The sequence below is a fragment of the Panulirus ornatus genome, chromosome 10, assembly GCF_036320965.1.
Source record: "Panulirus ornatus isolate Po-2019 chromosome 10, ASM3632096v1, whole genome shotgun sequence".
Taxonomy (NCBI): domain Eukaryota; kingdom Metazoa; phylum Arthropoda; class Malacostraca; order Decapoda; family Palinuridae; genus Panulirus; species Panulirus ornatus.
In genome coordinates, this window is record NC_092233.1 from 5007056 (window position 1) to 5022727 (window position 15672).

Consider the following 15672-nt stretch of genomic DNA (forward strand, 5'->3'; position numbering starts at 1 on the left):
AGCGTGAAAAGGCTCAGTTGGCAACTGCGCGGCGGCGCTCCAACCGTAGTAACCTGGTGGGTGGAGCTTAACTCGAGCTACCACGAATTTGAAGTTTCATATTCAGGTATGCCTTTGTTAGATTCAACAGTTATTGAATGTTAGATGATAATTTTCGTAGGATCCTTACAACGACTGTCACATATGTATCACAGAAACGCAATTCGGATATGCAAGCTGATTGTCAATGGCGTCAAACTGACGGTCATGATAAACATCGGTGTGATATGTTTCCTCTGAACGCATTATGCCTGCTTCTAGCTAGAACCATTACGAAGTTCCATTCCTTTGAAAATGAAAGTGCAACATACAATAAACGCAGCTTCAACAAATACTCGAGATTGCTTATTCCAATGTATGGTCTTATCAACATGCGGGTAACATGTATGGAAAAAGGTAAGCATTCTTCATTACCTTGATTAAGACATGATTTCTTGTACAGTAGCACTGACGTTTCAGTTTTTTTCTTTAGAAAACAACAAATAGTTCGGAAACCATCCTCCCCAATGAATCCTTCTCGGTTAACCCAACGATGTTGGTCAAGCCGGAAACAGCATTCGACCCGTTCACCAGGAACAATACAAGCAGACATTAATCACCGGGTTCATCACCGAAGATTACTCCTTTCCTGTCTTAGGGCGAAGTGAAAGGCAAGACGTCTGTACAATGCAAGGCCAAAGTATTTATATACGATGTTTAGAAATTATCTTCCTAATTATGTTGCCAAACCATAGTAGGTGATATATCGGGTGGCCTCAGTCGTCTGGAAACATGGCTGAAGAGGTATCAGGTGGTCTGAATAGAAAATGTCACTGATCTACATTAGGATCGTCATCTCCGCTTGTTTATGGGAGTCCGCGCGGGTGAAATCACCTTTGGTGGGGTTGTATTATAGTTATTGGAGGAGAGAGGTAGGGAGAAAACTTCTCACTTCGAAGGAGTCCAATACTTTCCCAACAACTGATTGTAGCGCAGCCTTGAGCTGCAGGAGCCCCATAAAAAAGGACCGGAAATAGTGAAAAAAGAAGTTATTGCGTATGTGTAGTTTACAGTTTCAAGTTGTTTTTCCTCAGCTGTCCGTACTTTTCACATTTTAAATTATATATCTTTCTAATGAGAACGCTCTTTAATTTGTTCCGTTGAACTCTTAGCAGAGCTCTGACCTGTATGGACGAATGTCTGGTAATAATATGTTGTACATTGACCTACTTGGTCCACTGTATATTTCTGTTAAAGACTTCAGGTTAACCTCTTGAACAAAACGGCTCGAGTCTTGGGTATGAATATATTGCTTTCGATCTGTATCCTGGTTGTGTTTTCTCATACTCTGTTATGAACATTATTTTAGATCTTTACATATTTCGTGACATCTTTAGCTCTTTTGCATTAGGTTTGCAGAAAAGCCGTACATCTTTGTTCACCGTATACTCTTTTCCCATGTACGTAGGTGGAAAATCACCACATTGTGTATTAAAATAACCTTTTGATGACATAAATAACTGCTACCTCTTCTCAACAAAAAAACAAACACGCTGTATTGACAGAAATTTGAAATATTTTATTTATCTTTGTACTAATACTAGTGGAAAAGCTGGAGTCAATACGTCAATCAAATATACGTGAAACGTAAATGATTCTCAACAGTTGACTGCAATTATGAATTTTTGTAACGTATAGGACTACTTTTACAATTTGAAAATGGCTCATTAATTATCACAGTGGCGCAAGCGTTCGAAAAATTGAATAAACCAAGGCGCCTTCGCTATCTCTCTCTCCTATTAACGTTTCTTCCCGATTATTGTTTCTCCCCAGTTCTCTTCCTTTGTTGCCACAAAATCGACAGATCATTTCGCCCCCTCAAGTATTTTCCATCAAGATTTTTTATCAGCTCATTTAACTAGTACCATTCGTGCCAACTCTTTCAGTGCCTGAAGGTAGTTTTTTCCTGGATTTTGTTTTTTTCTAGCCAGTATGATTCCCACCAGTCTTACTAGCCAGAGTTTCTTAGCAGTTCTTTCAGGTGGCAGGTTTCCTCACAAATCTTATAGCTTTTATTTCTTGGTAATCCTGCCAGTACGTTTCCCACACATTATTTAAGCCAGAATACATCCTTCAGTTCTTTCAGGCAACGTTTTTTTTTTCCACTTCAATCTTCAGAGTGTTCCCACCATTTCTTTCACCTATCATGTTTCCTTCTAAACTTTCTCATTTATTGTGATTGCCTCCAGTTCCTCAGTATGTATCCCACCACTTCTTTCAATTAGTATTATTCATTTTATATAATTCCCACCTAATAAATTCCCCGCTAATATGCTTTCCGTCGGGTTGTTTAGCCAGGATATTCCACCAGTTCTTGGTAGCGTTTGTGGGTGAAAGTCGTCTGCAGCTGCTCTCTCCTACAAGACCAGCTTGAGGGACAATAGAGGACTGGTACAGCAAAGTCCAAACACTGCTTTGCCACAGTTTTGGTTAGTAATTAACCTTTATTCGTGCATGATGATTTTTGTGTTAAATGTTTGACCACTTTGTTTAACTGACATGATAAGAGTATCTGATCTGTAAAGAATGATCTTATATGTATGATTAATGGTTGATTATATCCTTTTCAAAATTTGCAGAGACTGACTCTATTTTCGTTCTCAGTTTAAGAGCAGGAACTACCTCAACACCTCATAAAGGAGCAAGTTACTAACTTTACATTATTACTTGGTCCCCGGCAATTGCACCCAACCAGTCATACCATAAGTTGCTTTGATTTCCTCAACTTCAATTCACTTAGGTCAATAAGTGTAGTGAATGACTGCCATGCATTGCAATCATATGACGCTCAATTGAGGTTTCCGTAGTTAGGTCTAAGCATTAGTGAAACACTCTTAGTTCTGTGTAAGTTTGAAAACTAAATTTTGTACTTATAGGTTGGTAAATTGGATACAGTCACACACACAAATACATTATGTTCATGTATTACGGTAACTGGCAGCACAGGCCAAGACAAGATCATCTTGGATGAGGCAAGAGTATTTCCTTTAGACAGTAAAATGGTTCTCAGTAACAATCTGCCAATTGTTGAGATAGTTACCCTGATTTATGTGTATTTTGCAAAAGCGAGACCAATTTATTGTTAATTTAAGGTATACTTTTCACTATCCAGTGAAATTTTAATATACCCCATGTACTGACTACTTGGGATAAAATGCTTCATAAAGGCTGAACCATGGTGTTAAATAATCCATGACTTCACCCCATATATAAAATGCCTTTAAAGGATAACTTAGTTATGAATTTCCCCTGTAATGATTCTTGAGATCTGATTTTGATAAAAAGATTTAAATCTGAACCATTCCTGCTGCTGTTGCTTGCATAGGTTCAACATTGCTTATCTTTGGTGACATTACCTCTTGTTTATCCTTTGTTGACTTTGCTTCCCCAGATCCCTTCACCACAGACATCGCTGTGGAGATGCTGAGAAGACCTACAAAACAAGGTTGCCCCCTCCAGAAGCATAGTGGGCTGGATCTTGCAAATTTTCAAGAGTGAAGAAGAAAAACCAATGATGATATTAAAGGTACTAATTCTTTTACAAATTGAATATTGTTGTATTCTAACATTGCCCTGTAAGGTAGGTGAAACTGCAGAGTTAGAAAGTTTTAAGTGATCTTTCACAGCCCATATGGCTGTAGTAAACAACCTAAATGGGAATAGCTGAAATCTCCGAGGCATAGGTGGGAGAGGTGCATCATCATATATGTCTGGAAAACTTTAGAAAGTATGGTTCCCAAGTTACACTTGGGAATAAAATCATACTTGCATGGCAAATATGACACTGTAAATTACTGTCTTTGAATTTCACAGGTGTGTGTGCATAAAAAGGAAGGACACTTTAAACATCCGGAGCCCATGACTTAAATGCATTACTACTGATGTATATTTTTCCAGTTTTAAACATAGGGTGATTCAGACACAATGTCCTTTGACCTGTTTTGTACAACCATATTCATCCTTTTCCCCAGTATATTTTCTGGGAGAAAATCTTTTAAACTAACTGGGTTTCAGCATTGATGGTAGCACTAAAAGTGAAAATAAAACCTTGGCACCAGAAACGAGACTCCTTCAGCAATATGACACTTCAGATTATATCTCAGGATCATTTACATCAACTCAGCCTTTTAGAATCCCTCATTCTTAGTCCTGGTTTCTAAAATTTACACAAGTGGTTTGTCTAGCAATTCTTTAGACAGATGTTTGGAGAATACATATGACCTTTTTACTACATTCTTCCTTCTAAAGAATACCATTGGTCTGAGAAACCTTTCAGTCCTTCCTTGAAGTATCTGATGTCTCGAACATGGCTGAAGCCATCTGTTTGAAGCTCTTCTTTTGCTTTTTTTCCCAACAGAATAGGGCTAGTAATGCCATTGCCTTAAATAAGACTACCTATGAAGAACCCCTATCTCTGGATTTTTAGCATAATTTATCAGACACTGTTTGGGATTAACTTTCCCAATCTTTCTTTCCAATGAATCCTTTAAGTTTTCCACTCAACCCAAGTGGTAGCCTTCTACAGTCTCTTTGCTGACATCCTCTTATGGGTTGAAATAATCCAAAACCAGATTCCTGGCTAAGAGTGAAATTCGAATATAGAATAGCTTTTCTGTCACCTCTAAAGACATTACAGGATAGCTTCATGCGACTTGCACTCACAGTTTAATTAAGAAGTCCTTTGTCAACTCGCTAGAGACATCACAGGAGAGCTTCACGCAATATGCTCAGTTGAAAATCTTGACTTTTGGACTTCATCATAGAGCATCTCTAGATTAGCTTGACCTAACCTTTATGTTAGATACAGTTGGCCTTTTCATTGACCTTCTTAAGAAAGTTTACATTAAAAAGAGAAAGCTAACTATGGAGTCTTTGGTACTCATCCTCTATTTTCATCAGACAGTACCCTAGCCAAGCCATTGTGGACCTTCTCTGCATGGCTCTGAGGACTCCTCCTTCAACAGAGACAAGATTCCATTTGCTACTGTTTCGCCAATGGAGATACTTATTAACCTTTGGCTGTAGTCTTCTTATCTAAACATTATCCTGTAGAAGCTCTTCCTTCAGGTGACTGCTTTTGGATTGATGTTTTTCGACCTACAAAATGTGCATTTTTTGTGATCAAATGCAAGTGGGTCGATGACATTTCTGTGGTGTCTCATTAGCTGAGGGCAGGGCCAGAATGAATGAGTTGAAACACCATATCAGGTGGGAAAGTCAATGTTCCCCACCCAGAAAGACTGATGGTTAGAGGGTCTTATCCCTGATATTCCTAAAGTAAATGTTTCATGTGTATAGGACATTGCCTCCAAGAGAAAAGGTTTTACAAAATTCCAACCTATATGTTTTACATCTTCATGTAGTCACGATGCATTGAAGATATATTATGCATCTGTTGATAGCACATTTGTTTTTGTTGCTTAATTCCAAGCATCTGGTGAATGACTTTCTGTTTTTCATATCATCTATGACCAGAGTAAAGTGACAACTGTCATCCATTATATTTGATTTCTGTTAGGTGACATCATGAGTATATTTGGGGAAAGAGAAGAGAGGAATATCTACAAAACCAGAGGTGATAAAAATGAGATATAGATATGAAGATGTAAATTCTAATGAATCAAAGGAAATGATAGTACTGTACATGGTACAATAAAATATGGAGCAATGAGAAGGAATAAGTTGTTTGTGGTATGTGATGAAAGAGAAGAGGTTTTAATACAACAAAGTTTCAAACAAAACATGAAAGAACACAAAAAAAATGTACATGATAGATACAGATATATATTTTGGGTTTGTGAAAATGTGCATTATAAGGACTGATTCATATCAGACTCATTCATAGCAAGTAGCTCTAAAATATATCCATCGTACAGCAATGGAAGCACTGTAGTTTTTGCCACAAGTAAAATAGTTACCAGTTTTGTCTCAACTTGCATATGACAGCGTGGTTTTTTCAAGGCTGCTGAAACTAAACAATACCAAAGGATCTATAATTTCATGCGGTTTGTACTTAGATATGACAGATATGCAGTATTAGTATACTGACTAAAATCTAATATAACCATAAAAGTTTCAATAAAATACTCATTTGCACTGAGAGAGTACAATAATGAACATCACGTTGCTTTAATATGCTCATCTGAATCTTTAAACTTGTTAAAAATTGAAAGAAAGACAAACCACTGGTTACTATAAATATAGATAATCAATTAGTGGTATAAAGCTGTGTGTAATACAAAAGTACAGCACTTTTCCAAATATTTACGTCTTTTGAACAAATAAGAAGTTATGGGTAATTACATGACCACTATAAAATCCATTATTCTGTCGTACTCCATACATTTACAAAATACATCTCTATACTGTACAATAATACTTTATCAATTCACTAGAGGAGGAAGAACCAACTTTTTTCTCCAAGTTCCTAAATACAAGATACTACCTCACAGAAGGTATAAAAGTTTCTATTTATAATTACATTAATTGTAGAAATATAAGAAATTAGAAACACACTTCAAACTTTGATTTTTAATTATGCAAATCACTCCCATGAAATGTGGTACAAATAATGACATATGGGGTAAATGGTGGCACAAAGATATAGTGCCAACTCACTTGTGCTTCTTGCTTGAGTAATACTGATGGTCATTATGGTATTTATGATCTACCTGATATTTTCGCTCACGGCTAGAATGATACTGATGGTCACTGTGATGTTTTCTCTCACTATTATGATATTGGTGATCACTATGATGTTTACGGTCACTAGTGTGATATTGATGGTCATTATGGTGGTGCTTACGATTAGTACTATGGTACTGATGGTCACTCTGATGGTACTGTGGTTCACTCTGGTAATGGTGATCATTACTAAACCGCTGTGATGTTTGTTGGCGATGCTGCTGTGTTTTCTGTTGTGTAGTGGTACTAGTGCTTTTTTGCTGGTTGGAGACACTATTAGTGCGTTGATACTTGTGGCCAGAGTGGTATTGGTGATCATTTTGATGATACTGCTGAGATTGCTGTAGTTTTTCAGCTAAAGCATGGTCATATGTAGAATGAAGCATAAGGCCTAAGACTCCAGCACGGTTGGTCATGGCCTGACGAACTAAACGCTCCTGTTCTAGCAATTCATCCAGCTTTAACCACTGTAACAAAGTAAAACATTACATAAATACATGTAAGACAGATAAAGAGTAGCTGTATGCAAATGAAGCCACTGCTTGTCAGTTCTTGACACTATTTTGTGAAAATGGGAAAAGCTGTCAAATATAAATGAAAATATCTGGAAAAGTAGTTAAGTATACAATAAATAAAAATATCTTAATGAGGCTCAGCCAGAACATTAATGAAACTCTTAGTTTACCCAATAGTTTGGATGTAAATCTTTTCATATATATCCCTTCCAAAATTTTTAAAACCAAAACACTTTGTACTTTAAAGTCTTTAATTATCAGGTGACTTGATACCTGTCTGACCCTTTCCATGTCTATCTCAGCACGTCGTAGCTTTTCCCAGCAGTAATGACGAAGGCATTTCTTTTTTGATGCACGACATATCTCTCCAGTTTCATCAAATACATTGGATGTCAGTGGAGCTCCACAAACCTGATATAGAAATATAAAATAAAACCAAATTCAATACTTCATTTATTATACCAACATTTAATTGACACAGATCCATGTCAAATTATGAAGCATGCCATGTACGAAATCAAAGTTACTCAAATATTCAACTCAGTAAGCTTAGTTTCACCCCCCTTTTATATTTGCCAGTAAAGCTACAAATCACATCACTTTTGTGTGTAGCTAAAGATATATGAAAAGTGCTTTCACTTACCTCTGTATCAGACACTGTTGGGGCTTTTGTATGTTCTGGGCACATGACACGCAATCTCTTACAGTATGTTAAACTGCTAGGGTTATAAAAGTCACAGAACATGTTGTTACCCTCTATTCTTGTCTTGTACATTGACCCAAATGTCGTTTGACTCTCCAACTAAAATTGAAATAAACAAGGAAAATAAGTTAAACTGTGTCAAAAATTCTACAAGTAGATTAAACCACTTAATAAAAAACAATTAGTGGAACAAGATTGAAAAATAATAACCACATGTGATCCTTATTTCTTTTTCATACCTGATCATCATTCCCTGTATTAGCCAAAGATTAAAAACAATATAAGTAAATATGTGTTTCGATGAAACCAACAGAAGGAAAGTTTGGAAGTATGTTTGTGGAAAGAAATCTGGATGTTATAAGTCTCAGTGAAACAATGCTCAAGGGTAAAGGGGAAGAATGATATGAGAATGTATTTGGGGTAAAGTCAGAGGTTAGTGTGAGGGTGAGAGCTACAAAAGGAGTAGCACTCTTGTTGAAGAAGCAGTTGTAGGAATGTGAAAGAGTGTAATAAAGATGAGAAATTTGAATGCAAAAGTGAAAAATGTGGTAGCTGATGGTATAAATGGGGAGGGGGGCATGTGGTATTCAGTGATGTTAATGGAAATGGTGAAAAGCTACTGGAGTTATGTGCTGATGAAAGACTGCTGATTGGATATACCTTGGGTAAAGAAGGGGGACAAAATTATAAGTGGAGTGGGGAAAACGGTAAGCAGGCTTTATTGGATTACATGCTAATTGACAGGCATGCAAGAGAGACTCCTACATGTGAATGTACTAAGAGCTGCAGCAGGTGGGGGTGTCTGATCATTATTACCTGATGGAGGCAAGGGTGAAGATTTGTCATGGCTTTGGGAAAAGAGAAAATGACATGAGTAAAAAGTGGGTTGTGAAAGTGAGCCTAAAAAAGAGGCTTGTATTTAGAGATACCAGGAGAGATTGAGTGTAGAATGACAAAAGGTGAGAGTAAACAATGCTAGGGAGTGGATGAGGAATGGGGGGCATTAAGGAAAACAATATTAGCATATGTAAGAAAACTGTGTGGTATGTGGACAAGTGAGAAAGGATGAGTAGTAGGAGGATGAAATTAACTTAATAATGGAAAAGAAAAGACAGGTGTATGGACATTATTTACAGGGAAGGAGTGGGAGATGTAAATGGAAAAGTAGCAAGAGGTCAAGTGGAAGGTGCAGGAGCTGAAAAAGGGGTGAATCAACAAACTTCTGGAAAAATAAAAAAAATTTTTCAGAAAGTTTAATAGTGTGAGAAAAACAGAAAAATGGGAATGTATGTAAAGGAGGCAAATGGGGAAGTGGTTACAAAGAAAGATGATAAAGTTATGGAGTGAGTGCTATAAGGGACTGTAGAATATTTTTGATAAATGGGTGGCAAATGTATGGTGCCTGAATTAAGGAGGTATATGAAGTGACAGAGTTATGGCAAGTAGTGTGGTGAAAAGATAAGAGGTAGTGAAAGCCTTGCATATGATGAAATGTGGCAAGGCAGTGGAAGTGGATAATACTGCATCTGAATTTCTTCACCCATTTGCTATGACTTGTTAACTTTATGGCCTACCCTGCAATACTGCAGTAATAATGAAAATTAAAAATGTTTAGCATATTAAGTAATGAAAATGAATAGATTACTTGCTCCTAATGGCAACAGTGTAGGACTCAGCTGGATTTGGCAGTCCTTTCTTCGTCAACATGTGCTAATTAACAAGGTTATGCAGCTCTCTCTCTCCTGCTAGACACCCAATGTAGCAACAAGATGTTTTGTTTCCACTCATGATTTTCTTGTAAGTGTATAACTAGATTCAAATGGATTTTTTTCCTAGCTATGGTGATTTGAGTTTGAGTGTATGAAAGGAAGATGAGAGTAAATATGAATAAAAACAAGGTTATTAGGTTTAGCAGGGCTGAGGAACAGGTTAGTTGGGGTTGTGAGTTTGAATGGAGAAAAACTGGAGGAAGTGAACCGTTTTAGATACCTGGAAGTGATATGGTGGTGAATGGAACAATGGAAGTGGAAGTGGAAGAGGGTAAACAAGGGGTTGAAGGTTCTGGAAGCTGAAAATGGGTTAAGAAAGGTGGTGACTGTGTTGTTAACTAGGCAGTTTGGATTCTCCATATGTGTATAGATTGTGGTGAAATACCTGTGGATTGGCAGAATGCCTGAACAGTGCCATTGTATAAAAGCAAGTGAAACAAAGGTGAGTGTTCAAATTACAGAGGTTATATGTTTGTTGAGTGTATGTAGTAAGTTGTATGGAAGTGCTGTGATTGAGAGGGTGGTGGTGTACACAGACAATCAGATTATGGAAGGTCTATGTGGTTTCAAGAGTGGTAGAGAATGTGTGGATCAGGTGTGTTTGAAAAATACTTTGAGAAAAAGAAGGATCTATATGTGGCATTTATAGAACTGAAGAAAGTATATGATAGGGTTGATAGAGACGCTCTGTGGAAGGTGATGTAGATGTATGGCATGGGAGGAAAACCATTAGAAGCAGTGAGGAGTTTTATCAAGAGATAGTAAGGTATGTGCAAGTAGGTAGAGAGGAAGGTGAGCGGTTCATGGTGAAGGTGGATCTTGTGGCAGGGGTGTGGGATGTTGCCATGGCTGTTTAATCAGTTTATGGATGTGGTGATGAGGGGCGTGAGTAAAGGATATTTGAGAGAGGAGCAAGTATGCAGTCTACTGGGGTTGGGGGCCAAGGAGATGAGCCAGTTGTTGTTTGCTGATGAAATGGTGCTGGAGGCAGAGTCACATGATAAACTGCAGAGGCTAGTGTCTGAGTTTGGGAGTGTATGTAAAAAGGAAACGTTGAAAGTAAATGTACATAAAAACAAAGTTCTAGGCTTTAGCAGTGAAAAGAGCCAGGTTAGCTTGGGTGTGTTTGAATGGAAAGAATAAGGAGGATGGAGTCTTTTAGATACCTGGCAATGAATGGAACCACGAGAGCTGAAGGGAGCCACAAAGTGGGAGAAGATGCAAAGGTCTGTAGTCACTGAGGAATGTGTGAAAAGAGAGGTCACTGTCTTTAACGGCAAAGTTAGGAATGGCTGACAGTGCTACAAGGATGCATGGCATGGGTCTTAGACAAAATAAAAGATATGGTGAATGTTTCGGAAACAAAACATTTTAGGACAAGATGTCGTGCGAGGAGGATTGACTGAACAAGAAATGATAGGGTGAGACTGGTGTGGTAGTAAGAAGAGTATGAAAGTGAGAGTTGAAGAGTATATGCTGAAATGGTTTGGACATATGAATACGATGAAAGAGGAGATAATGACTAAGAAGGTATACATGTCTGAAGGGAAGGGAATAACCACAAGCAGAAACCTAAGCAGACGTGGAAGGATGGAGTGACAGATGCTTTGAAGGCTCTGAGCTTGAACATGCAGCAAGTGCAAGTCATGCAGAGGAGTACATGAACTGGAGCAATGTGGTATACAAGAGACAATATGCAGTCAATGGACTGAACCGGTGCACATAAAGTGGTTGAAGGGAACCAAAGAAAGGTCTGTGGGGCCTAGGTGAATATGGTGGCTCTGGTTCAAAGCATTATACTTTACAAGAGTGTGGATGTGAGCAAATAAGGACATTTCTTCATCTGCACCTAGCAATATCTCATGGCACAGGAAATGATGAACAAATAAGGTCATTTCTTCATCTGCACCTGGCCATATCTCACTGCACAGGAAATTATGAACATGTTTGAAAAAAAATAGTTTAGGAGGGGCTTAGTTACAAGAGAGTAATCTCACTTACATAAAAAAGTAAAGAACAGCTAACCTTATTGAAGCAATTTTCCATATGTCTAATTGCTCGTCTGACTTGCACCTCATGACCACAGGTGACACAGTAGATGCATACATCTCCACCCTCTTCTTCACCCCCGTCATCAGCATGGGGATTAATCTCTGCTTTTTTTCCACGCTCAACTAGTCTGTCTATTTCCTATAGGGCAAGAATATTAATTCATTACAAAATAAAAGGATAATACTGATGTAATGCTACTTCCCACATAGAAAATACATGCCCAGGTTTATATCTCCCCTGAACTTCATCACTCTTCACTCTATCTTTTCTCCTAAGTTTCATGTGGAAGGTTCATGCACATTAAGGAATAATACCAAATGCTCTAACCCAAAACCTGGCAGCTTCTTGCCTTAAACTATAAGTCTTGTATTCTATACTTGATGTCAAATAATACAACTAGATGCACATATAGCAATACTATAAACTTGTAATTATCTGCAATTATTGTAAATATACTTTGCAATTTTTAAACTACAATAATAATTCAAAATATCCCTGCCCATCAAAATTCCCTCTTACACTACTGTGTACAGAATGGAAAAAGGTGAGAACAATGGAAGTAAGGGGAGTGGGGGAGGAATGGGATGTATTTAGGGAATCAGTGATGGATTGCGCAAAAGATGCTTGTGGCATGAGAAGAGTGGGAGGTGGGCTGTTTAGAAAGGGTAGTGAGTGGTGGGATGAAGAAGTAAGAGTATTAGTGAAAGAGAAGAGAGAGGCATTTGGACGATTTTTGCAGGGAAAAAATGCAATTGAGTGGGAGAAGTATAAAAGAAAGAGACAGGAGGTCAAGAGAAAGGTGCAAGAGGTGAAAAAAAGGGCAAATGAGAGTTGGGGTGAGAGACTATCAGTAAATTTTAGGGAGAATAAAAAGATGTTCTGGAAGGAGGTAAATAGGGTGCATAAGACAAGGGAGCAAATGGGAACTTCAGTGAAGGGCATAAATGGGGAGGTGATAACAAGTAGTGGTGATGTGAGAAGGAGATGGAATGAGTATTTTGAAGGTTTGTTGAATGTGTCTGATGACAGAGTGGCAGATATAGGGTGTTTTGGTCGAGGTGGTGTGCAAAGTGAGAGGGTTAGGGAAAATGATTTGGTAAACAGAGAAGAGGTAGTAAAAGCTTTGCGGAAGATGAAAGCCGGCAAGGCAGCAGGTTTGGATGGTATTGCAGTGGAATTTATTAAAAAAGGGGGTGACTGTATTGTTGACTGGTTGGTAAGGTTATTTAATGTATGTATGACTCATGGTGAGGTGCCTGAGGATTGGCGGAATGCGTGCATAGTGCCATTGTACAAAGGCAAAGGGGATAAGAGTGAGTGCTCAAATTACAGAGGTATAAGTTTGTTGAGTATTCCTGGTAAATTATATGGGAGGGTAATGATTGAGAGGGTGAAGGCATGTACAGAGCATCAGATTGGGGAAGAGCAGTGCGGTTTCAGAAGTGGTAGAGGATGTGTGGATCAGGTGTTTGCTTTGAAGAATGTATGTGAGAAATACTTAGAAAAGCAAATGGATTTGTATGTAGCATTTATGGATCTGGAGAAGGCATATGATAGAGTTGATAGAGATGCTCTGTGGAAGGTATTAAGAATATATGGTGTGGGAGGCAAGTTGTTAGAAGCAGTGAAAAGTTTTTATCGAGGATGTAAGGCATGTGTACGTGTAGGAAGAGAGGAAAGTGATTGGTTCTCAGTGAATGTAGGTTTGCGGCAGGGGTGTGTGATGTCTCCATGGTTGTTTAATTTGTTTATGGATGGGGTTGTTAGGGAGGTAAATGCAAGAGTCCTGGAAAGAGGGGCAAGTATGAAGTCTGTTGGGGATGAGAGAGCTTGGGAAGTGAGTCAGTTGTTGTTCGCTGATGATACAGCGCTGGTGGCTGATTCATGTGAGAAACTGCAGAAGCTGGTGACTGAGTTTGGTAAAGTGTGTGGAAGAAGAAAGTTAAGAGTAAATGTGAATAAGAGCAAGGTTATTAGGTACAGTAGGGTTGAGGGTCAAGTCAATTGGGAGGTGAGTTTGAATGGAGAAAAACTGGAGGAAGTGAAGTGTTTTAGATATCTGGGAGTGGATCTGTCAGCGGATGGAACCATGGAAGCGGAAGTGGATCATAGGGTGGGGGAGGGGGCGAAAATTTTGGGAGCCTTGAAAAATGTGTGGAAGTCGAGAACATTATCTCGGAAAGCAAAAATGGGTATGTTTGAAGGAATAGTGGTTCCAACAATGTTGTATGGTTGCGAGGCGTGGGCTATGGATAGAGTTGTGCGCAGGAGGATGGATGTGCTGGAAATGAGATGTTTGAGGACAATGTGTGGTGTGAGGTGGTTTGATCGAGTAAGTAACGTAAGGGTAAGAGAGATGTGTGGAAATAAAAAGAGCGTGGTTGAGAGAGCAGAAGAGGGCGTTTTGAAATGGTTTGGGCACATGGAGAGAATGAGTGAGGAAAGATTGACCAAGAGGATATATGTGTCGGAGGTGGAGGGAACGAGGAGAAGAGGGAGACCAAATTGGAGGTGGAAAGATGGAGTGAAAAAGATTTTGTGTGATCGGGGCCTGAACATGCAGGAGGGTGAAAGGAGGGCAAGGAATAGAGTGAATTGGAGCGATGTGGTATACAGGGGTTGACGTGCTGTCAGTGGATTGAATCAAGGCATGTGAAGCGTCTGGGGTAAACCATGGAAAGCTGTGTAGGTATGTATATTTGCGTGTGTGGACGTGTGTATGTACATGTGTATGGGGGGGGGGGTTGGGCCATTTCTTTCGTCTGTTTCCTTGCGCTACCTCGCAAACGCGGGAGACCGACAAAGTATAAAAAAAAAAAAAAAAAAAAAACTACTGTTATTTTATCAATTACTATACAATAAATCATCTTAAAAAGGATTAAGAACTTTGGTAATAAATCTATGTATACAACAATCAGAAACATCTTCATCAGTATCTGTGTTGGTATATAAGCATAATATAACTTTCCACTTGTTAAGGTTGTCATGTACCTCTATATTTCTAGTCGAGTCCAAGAACTTTATCATCATACTTGTCAAATGATCCTAAATGTTAAACTAACCAGATGCCTTTGATCCAGTTGTCGAAGCACCTCTCTTGCCTCTAACTGCTGCCGTCTTATCTTCTCCAATTGTCGAATGTCCCGATTTTCAGACACACATTCACTCATTTTCCATTCTTGTATACGCTGTGGTAAAACCTGAAAAAAATGTACATCCATTAAATTCACATAATGTATGCATAAATAACTCTATACATATGCTTACCTCTATTATCTACAAGAACTCTCTCTCTCTCTCTCTCTCTCTCTCTCTCTCTCTCTCTCTCTCTCTCTCTCTCTCTCTCTCTCTCTCTCTAATACTTTCCACATATTCCCTGCATGTTGTAGAAGGCAAATAAAAGAGGATGGAAGGGGAGGCTGAAAATCCTCCCCTCCTGTTTTACTTTTCCAAAAGAAAGAACAGAGATGCAAGCCAAATGGGGATTTTTCCCTCTGGGGCTCAGTTGTCTCTTCTTGATGCAACCTCGCTAATGTGGGAAATAGTGAATATGTATGAAAAATATGGATATACAGGAGGGTGAGAGGCATCCTAAGAATAAAGTGAATTGGAATAGTGTTGTATACCGGGGTTGACGTTCTGTCAATGGACTGAACCAGAGCATGTGAAACGTCTGAGGTACAATGTGAAAAGGTCTGTGGGGCCTGGACGTAGATAGGGAGCTGTGGTTTCAGTGCATCACACATGACAACTAGAGACTGAGTGTGAATGAAAGTGCCCTTTTTTGTCTTCCTGGTGCTACCTCGCTGGAGCAGGGGGCTGCAATGCCATTTCCTATGGGGCGGGGTAGTGCCGGGAAAGGATGAAGGCA

General features: G+C 38.8%; 1 protein-coding gene and 1 long non-coding RNA gene across 4 annotated transcripts in view; one reads left to right on the forward strand and one right to left on the reverse strand.

The window, feature by feature from the left end:
* The window catches only part of LOC139750742 (uncharacterized), a 45374-nt gene continuing 29702 nt past the window's right edge, over positions 1–15672 (forward strand). For 2 of the 3 annotated variants that reach the window (XR_011713209.1, XR_011713207.1), the window contains exons 1-3: positions 1–106; positions 2373–2507; positions 3470–3604. This is a non-coding gene — a long non-coding RNA (uncharacterized lncRNA). Of the gene's footprint in view, positions 107–2372; positions 2508–3469; positions 3605–3891; positions 5248–15672 lie in introns of those variants that run through there. The other variant, XR_011713208.1, reaches the window with a different exon arrangement.
* The window catches only part of LOC139750740 (CXXC-type zinc finger protein 1-like), a 44292-nt gene continuing 34677 nt past the window's right edge, over positions 6058–15672 (reverse strand). Inside the window, exons 9-12 of the mRNA XM_071665445.1 lie at positions 11775–11939; positions 7921–8079; positions 7551–7688; positions 6058–7229 (exon numbers count right to left, since the gene is read on the reverse strand). Coding sequence (XP_071521546.1) covers positions 6693–7229; positions 7551–7688; positions 7921–8079; positions 11775–11939 — 999 coding nt within the window. The 3' untranslated portion in view covers positions 6058–6692. The remainder of the gene's footprint in view (positions 7230–7550; positions 7689–7920; positions 8080–11774; positions 11940–15672) is intronic.